This window comes from Temnothorax curvispinosus, unplaced genomic scaffold, assembly GCF_003070985.1.
Source record: "Temnothorax curvispinosus isolate PA1 unplaced genomic scaffold, ASM307098v1 QBEX01003948.1, whole genome shotgun sequence".
In the NCBI taxonomy this organism is placed as follows: Eukaryota; Metazoa; Arthropoda; class Insecta; order Hymenoptera; family Formicidae; genus Temnothorax; species Temnothorax curvispinosus.
The window spans coordinates 1-7,378 of NW_020213728.1; the positions used below are offsets into that span (position 1 = coordinate 1).

Here is a 7,378-nt window from a genome sequence, read left to right on the forward strand (position 1 = left end):
TTCCTTAATCCCGCCCGTGATTAGGTCAAGCTAGCCGATTCCACGCACCTCCACGCTTCGTTTTGCGTCTCGCTTAAGTTTTCGCGATTTCGTGGACGCGAATGCACGCGTCTGGCGCCCAACATTCGGAATATTTCGTGGAGTATCGGAGGTGCGAGGAAATCACTGGAGAGGCCTACCATCCCGCTCTCCTAAGCCCTTTTGATCCGGCACACGTCCCGGAGCGGTCCGGGAGTGCAAAAAGAGTCGTGACAGCATATATATTATTTGTTTATATACATACTTGTGTTTGTATGTCCATTATTAGATTGATTTCTTTTCAGATCTGAGTTGTGTTTCTTTTATTTCTATTTCTAGAGCCTGGATTCGTCTCAAATGTTGCAATTCTAAATTTTGAATTTCTTTCAAATAATTTTCTTTCATATTATTCATATTCTCTTCATGTTTTTGTTTAATATGCGCTAATCGTTTTTCTTGAGCCATTACTCTTTTTATGCGTTTCATTCGTATTGTTTCTTCAGTGTTTGACAATTGACTGTAACTTATTGTATCCTTCTTTCGTTTGAAAGAACGTGTGTGTTTTAATTTTTCATTTTCCAATTTGTTTGATAATTCTTCTTTTCGTACATCTTTTTTTTGTTCTTCTCCACTGCATAAAGTCATTAACAACGTATCATCTTTCTCCGTAGAAATACATGGATCTGTAAAGCATAAACACAATACATGCTTTTACATATACATATGTAGCATTTATTTATATACATTATAAAAAATTTATAATAATATATAATATATAAATAACAACATAAATATACAACATAAATAAGTACTACCTTGAAAAATATGTTTGCTGTGTGTGTTTTTGTAATCTTCATTATCAGAATCCAATAATTCTACAGTTTGGTCAGTAGATATTACTTCGAAAACATAGTCTCGTTTATCTGAAATATATTTATTATACAAATAACGTGACTGTATTAATATTAGAAATAGTTTAGTATATAAAATTATTTTCGTAGAATATATTAATACATACCATTAATTTCTATATCAGACATATTGGATGTAAATGCAACAGGTGCTGTCTTCATAAGATGTGGTGCGATTCTGACAATATCAGGATCAATATCAATTTTTACTTCTGGTGGTCCTCCACCAGTTGCCATGCATGCTTGTTTTTCTTTAGTTAAGGCTTCTCTTTGCCCTTGTTTCAGATTTGTCCATAATTTCTTTAGTTGTTGTACTGTCCTCTAATAATAAAAAAGTTTTCAATTATATATGCTTTGTTAAAACGCTTTATTATTTTAGTAATAATTATAACCTCTTGTGCAATTAATGAAGACTGATTATAGGCAGTACATATTTCAATCCATGCCACATCCTTATCTTTTAAAGTGGCTCCATCACTTTTTTTTAATTCAACAATATATTTATACCGTTCGAGTATTTGTAAGAAAACTTTTTTTTCCATTGTTGTGTAATGTTTATTTTTACTAGTAGGCTTTACATTTTCTTTGGACGACATTCTGTGAATAAATTGTAATTATATTTGTGAGAAATAATTTCCGGTGATTTTAATCTATCAGTAATTTTGAATTGATATCAATTCGACATTGAAACTGTTTGTCGAAATTATATCAATTTAAAGATCGATTTCGATTCCAATATTTATTAATATAATTTAAAAAAAATAGTGTAGAAATTTATGTTTTAATCATAACATTTATTATAACAGCTATACATAACATTATTAGATAATTTCAAATCGAATTTACATCAAATCGATATCAATTCGATATAGATTCAATTTGAGGTAGTGTAAAACTTTGATACAGGTTGCGGAAGACTGATGCTACAAATGCTTTGAAGTAGTTTTCTTCTCCTTTTTTTCAATAAAGGTATATAAGATATAGAGAAAAAAGAAAAACGTTTCAAAGCATTTGTAACATTAAATCGATTGCAACCACAATTACCTATAGCTTTCATAATAAATGTAATGGATAAAATATAAATTTTTACACTATTTTTGATACACTTTACCTCTTTCTCTTATGCAGTACATAATATGAGTCTGTTACAAAAATCGTTTAACTTGAGATACTTACGTGTATACAAACGACAAGGACTCGCAAGTTTCCAATGCCTACAGACCAGCACTCGCTACAGCCGCTCCCGAAGCAAGACAAACAGGAAGCGTGGACAAACCGGTACGGGCACACGAGATTCCTGAAAAAATAACAAAATGTTTAATAAGGCATATAATATGGCAATCTGTTACAAAAATCGTTTAACCTGAGATACTTACACGTATAGAAACGTCACATCCGCCTCCGATACAGCACAAAGAGAAACAGGAGGGCGGTCAGAACGGTCACAAGATTTCTGTAAAAATAAAATATTTTGTATTAATGATTACACACATGCACTGACTGTATTCTTTTATTAAAATCTAACTACTACGCACAAACTCTTCCGTAACGTATATTACGCAGTAGGCCTATTCTGTAACTCTTAACGACACTTCGTTATTGTTGCAATGTCTTTGCGCAGCTTTTTCACGTAGTAAAACATTATAACGATAACAAATTGTCGTTATGAGTTAAAGAATAAGCATGCGTTGATTAAAGTTTAAAGTTACATACATATCTAAGTTTAATATCAATAAACTTAGCATAAAGTAAGCTTGTGCGGTAGCCCAAAGTTATATTTGTTTGAAAATTAATATTACTTACATATCTTAACGCCTTGGATTGCACCGTGCTGGTCTGCGCTGTCCCACGTTTGTATCGATCGAAAGAGTTTATCGGTTAACCTCACTTCAAAACTATCTCACTTGTCCATTGATTGCATACATGAAAGTGCGGATAATAATAAATCCAAAGTTCCTATTGGAGGAACCAACGGAAAGAGTACGGAAACAGCCGATCGAGAATAAGCATGGTTTTAAAAGTACGGTCTTCGCCAAGGCGATCTCAAATCAAATAAGACTTCCTTGAGCGAAATCTTCTTCGTGAAGACCGCCTTGTTTCACGACTATGAAATCTACCAATCTTAAGAAGATTTTGATTGAATAAGGCCGCCTTGACCAAGATCGTCTTAAGAGCAAATTTGAGATTCGACTATGAATACGGCCCGTAATGTTGTGGTTGCACTGTCTGGTTTGAGCACTCCATGATGTGGCAAGTAATTTTGTATATGCTGACTGGAAACGGGTGAAGCCTTCTTCATGTGATTGAGCTCTCGATATTCTGTCATAAACTGATTATACAAACGTCGATAGTTGTCATCTCGGGAGAGTCTTCTTAGTAAACTTTTCAAGCATCGATGCGCAGTGAGATAAGAATCACCAAGAGTATCAGGTGATGATTTTAATGGAATCCGAACCGTGTATCGACCGGTTGAGTCCTGCGAAACAGTGGTCTTGAAGTATTCTTCACATCTTTGGTCGTCAGGAGTGAGATCATGATTGGTACTCGCAGGCACTTCTTTTTGTGTCCAAAATTTCGACAATAGCTCGTCGAGAGCATCTTCTCTCTCCTGAATTGATGCATGATTCACTGCAACAGATGCCGGTGATGATGTGTCGACCGGCCCGAGAACGAGCCATCCGAAAATTGAGAGTTGAACAATTGGCATCAATGGATCTTGTTTGATGATGTTGGGCTTAATGATCTGTCCATATGAGTCAGCTCCAATGATAATATCCACTGGCTGTAGTGTAAGGACATCTGGATCGGCCAATGTTAACTGGGTGAGATGCGGCCAATCCTGTGGTGCAGTGTTGAAGGATGGCAGGATGTTCGCTGACGCCTGCTGAACGTGAGCTTGAATAATGACGTCTGATCTTGAGTGAAGTGAGCGGAGCTTAAGCAATGCAACTCCTCGAGTTTGCGTCGCCTTTCCGCCACCAATTCCAGGGATGAGAATGACGGAATGATAACGAGTGATGTTGAGCTGGCGAACGAGAGATTCTGAAACAAAGGTAAGTTCTGAACCTGAATCAATGAGAGGCCATACGCATTGAGTATGAACAGATGAGCTGATCTGAGCCAGGGCCGTAGCTAGTAACGTTGAGTGTGGTGAGCGGGCCAAAGAGAAGTGAGCAACGATTGCACCATTTTCCTATTGAGCTGTCGCAGTTGAGCTGGTGGTTGACTTCGCTGATGAGTTCGACTGATGAGCCTCATGCAGCATCGTGTGATGTCGGTTGGTGCACTTCTTGCACCCCCGTGAGCCTTTACATGAGTGGACGTTGTGTCCGGAGATGAGCTGAGCGGGTGTGCCTTCAAGTGAGAGTCGCAGATAATGAAAGTTTTCCACGTCGGTGAGGCGTCGGTTGTCGTAGATAACGGCCTTGAATAGGTCGCGAGACGTGAGCCATGCAGCGTAATTGCCCTTGAACGACGGGATGTTGATGTCCGGCAGCCGCTGAGTGTCACGCGAGGACTGCGATGGTTTGGATATGCGCCCTGATCTTCGCAATAACGCGACGTGCAGCCATATAATAGCGCCGTCGTGGAGTGAACATTGTTTTTAAGCATTCATGAGCGCCGCCGGCCAAGTAACTTCAAAATATGCGTGCTCCTTGAGAAACGCTTTATGCACCTTCTCGAGATGCATTGAGATGTAGAAAATCTTCTCTAATGACGTGTCCTTTGCACAAGATGGTGGCGTCTCGCCAGTATTCCGCACCGTCGTCAGTCGGTTCATTTAGGTGAGGCTTGGCGTTCCGATGTGTGAGCCGGTGGTACCTCGAGCAGCGGCGTCGTGGTCTCCGCACCGCCCGTACCCGCCTTTGCGGGTTCCGTCATGTTGAGCCGTCCCTGAGCTGCGCACGATGAAATATCTGAGAAATGTCGAGACACGTGTAAGAAATGCTGCACGAACCGAGAACGTTCGAGAGACGCGTGAGAAAAACACTATGCGAATCGAGAGTTGTTATGGTCATGTATTGAGCACGTGAAAATGTCTATTTACACTCGCGGGAGCGCGTGAACATGTTTGTGTAACACTCGCGAGCGCGCGTGAGAATGTCTGTACTTCACTCGCGGAAGCGCGCGATAATGTCCACGTGGCATGTCGTGAAAGGCATGCCCTGTTCACATGATCTGTGTCCGAGCTACACTTTAAGTTCCACGCATCCGGCTCGAAGGACCAAATGTTCGCGAAATCGCTGATTAATCCCGGCGATAGAAGCGGGATGAGAAGGACGCGCGTGGAAGGTGTTAATTAATTATTCTGTAATATAAAATGTAACTCAGAACACAGTCTGAGCCGTTTTTAATACGGGAATAGATATATACAGTCTGACCTGAGAGTGGTGGGCAGTCTTTCGGAGTTCACTAAACATAAGAAGTCTTTGTATAAGAAGTCTTTATATATCGTTCGTGAGTGGGCGAGGCAGTTATATTAATTGCCCTCCTCGTGATGATTAGCCCGTGAGCCGGTAAGACACGTGGCGGTCGGCACTCGCGCACATGTGAGCCTGAGTCGTCGTGTTGATGTACCCGAGTAGAGCTGGATGAGCGGTCGCTTTACATGTTAATGCAGTATCTCGGCAGCTGTAATCACTGCGGTGGGCACTTCAATGTGTAGTCACAATCAAAAATGCACAGAGCACACGTCGTGCGTCTGATCACTGCGCGGCCATTTGTCACGACTCTGAATATCGCGAGGAAGACGTTGGCGATGAGCGCGCCCGTGCGTGCGCAAGCTGCCGCGGTGATCGGGCGTCGATACCCGATCGATGCTGCCATCTGATCGGACGGCGCAACGTTAACGGAATCTCGAACAGTAGTTATACAAATTTTTTTAGCCTATTTGGCGAAGCGGGATACTGGGCAACGCGCGGAATAGGTTGCTCCATAATGGAAGTCCTCCAGGTCGTAAAATGTGTCTGAAACATCGAATCAATCGATTTTCCTGTTCAGTACAAATGTCCCTATAGAGTAGACTACACAATCATCGATATATGCAATATTTAATTTTTTATAAGCAAAAAAGTATAGAAAATTTAGTGAAAAAATTTTTCTTTTTGAACTGCCGCCATTTTATAAATTTTTATTCAAAATAATTTTTTTTAGTCTACTCTATAGGGACTTGTACTGAACAGGAAAATCGATTGATTCGATGTTTCAGACACATTTTACGACCTGGAGGACTTCCGCCATGGAGCAACCTATTCCGCGCGTTGCCCAGTATCCCGCTTCGCCAAATGGGCTGAAAAAATTTGTATAACTATTTAAAAGTATCATAAATATAATCCAAAAGTATTGAATAATTTATTTTGTTTACTTTCTCCACAAAAAATTCACAAAAATCACCTATTTTTTGGTACTACTGATGCGAATGGACCCTTAACCTTAAAATTAGGATTTTCATAAAATCAATACTTTTAATTGAATTAATTTACCACATTGCGGATAAAAATATCTTGAGTCATTATCGATGACAATGTTTGGAAATCCTGCCACACAACTGTGCTGAGGCATCTCCGTTTCATCAACAATAGTTTCGCAAACATCACATGTATTTACCAAAACTTGTTGAAATTAAATTTATTTTTTCAATATATTTATATATTCAATATATATAAATAATTTTACAATAGTATGTAATTGATTAAAAGTTACTACGTTACTATATACTTACATCGAATAAATCCATTTCGCTTTTTGAACGAACCGACATGACACTTTGACGCTAGAAGTTGAAAAATCTGAACTTCTTTAGCGTCGACGCAGAAACAACATGATGTCACAAAATCGTCTTAACGCGCGTCAACTGACGCCCATAAAATCGTACCTTAACGCGCTTTTTTCGTAAAAAAGATAGTTACGGAGGCCCGCAGCAATGGCAAAGTAGCCCTTGCTTCTTCGCTTGACATTAGAAATGCGTTTAATTTGATCAAATTACTCGCGATTAGGAGAGCTCTTCGGACAAAGGGATTCCCACGATATCTTCGTCGAGCATGGTGCCGGAGACTCAGGAGGCGGTGCTTCTCGCGCTACCGCCGATACCGTTGTTGTCGGCTCTCGATATGCCGATCCTGGCACCCACGCCACCGCCGCTCATGGAGGAGATCATAGCCGCCATGGACTATGATTTCCCGATAGGTCCGGAGGATCAGCCTTCGGACGACTATCAGAGTCCATCCAGCGACGACGAGGGGGACGACGAAACATAGAAGCCCAGCGCGTAGGGCGAGCGAGGCAGGCTAAAAGTCCGAAGCGACGAGACGCACACAGTCGATAACTAGTTTTGTTCTTTGCGTTTAAATTTCCTTTGGTATCCCCTTTTGGTTTTCTTTAATAGCGACTAGCGTCAATAAGACATTTTCAGTTTTTGGTTTTACCTCGTGATTAGAACAAGGTTATGA

The 7,378-nt window shown here is 40.2% G+C and overlaps 1 protein-coding gene across 1 annotated transcript; it reads right to left on the bottom strand.

Annotated features, from left to right (window-relative positions):
* Positions 1 to 3,096: 3,096 nt before the first annotated feature.
* LOC112453042 lies at positions 3,097 to 4,811 on the bottom strand. Its single transcript, XM_025013585.1, has 3 exons — positions 4,752 to 4,811; positions 4,242 to 4,446; positions 3,097 to 3,995 (listed from the first exon to the last, which is right to left on the bottom strand). Exons 1-3 carry the CDS (start codon positions 4,809 to 4,811, stop codon positions 3,097 to 3,099), a joined length of 1,164 nt encoding a protein of 387 aa, XP_024869353.1.
* Between the last annotated feature and the right edge of the window lie 2,567 nt (positions 4,812 to 7,378).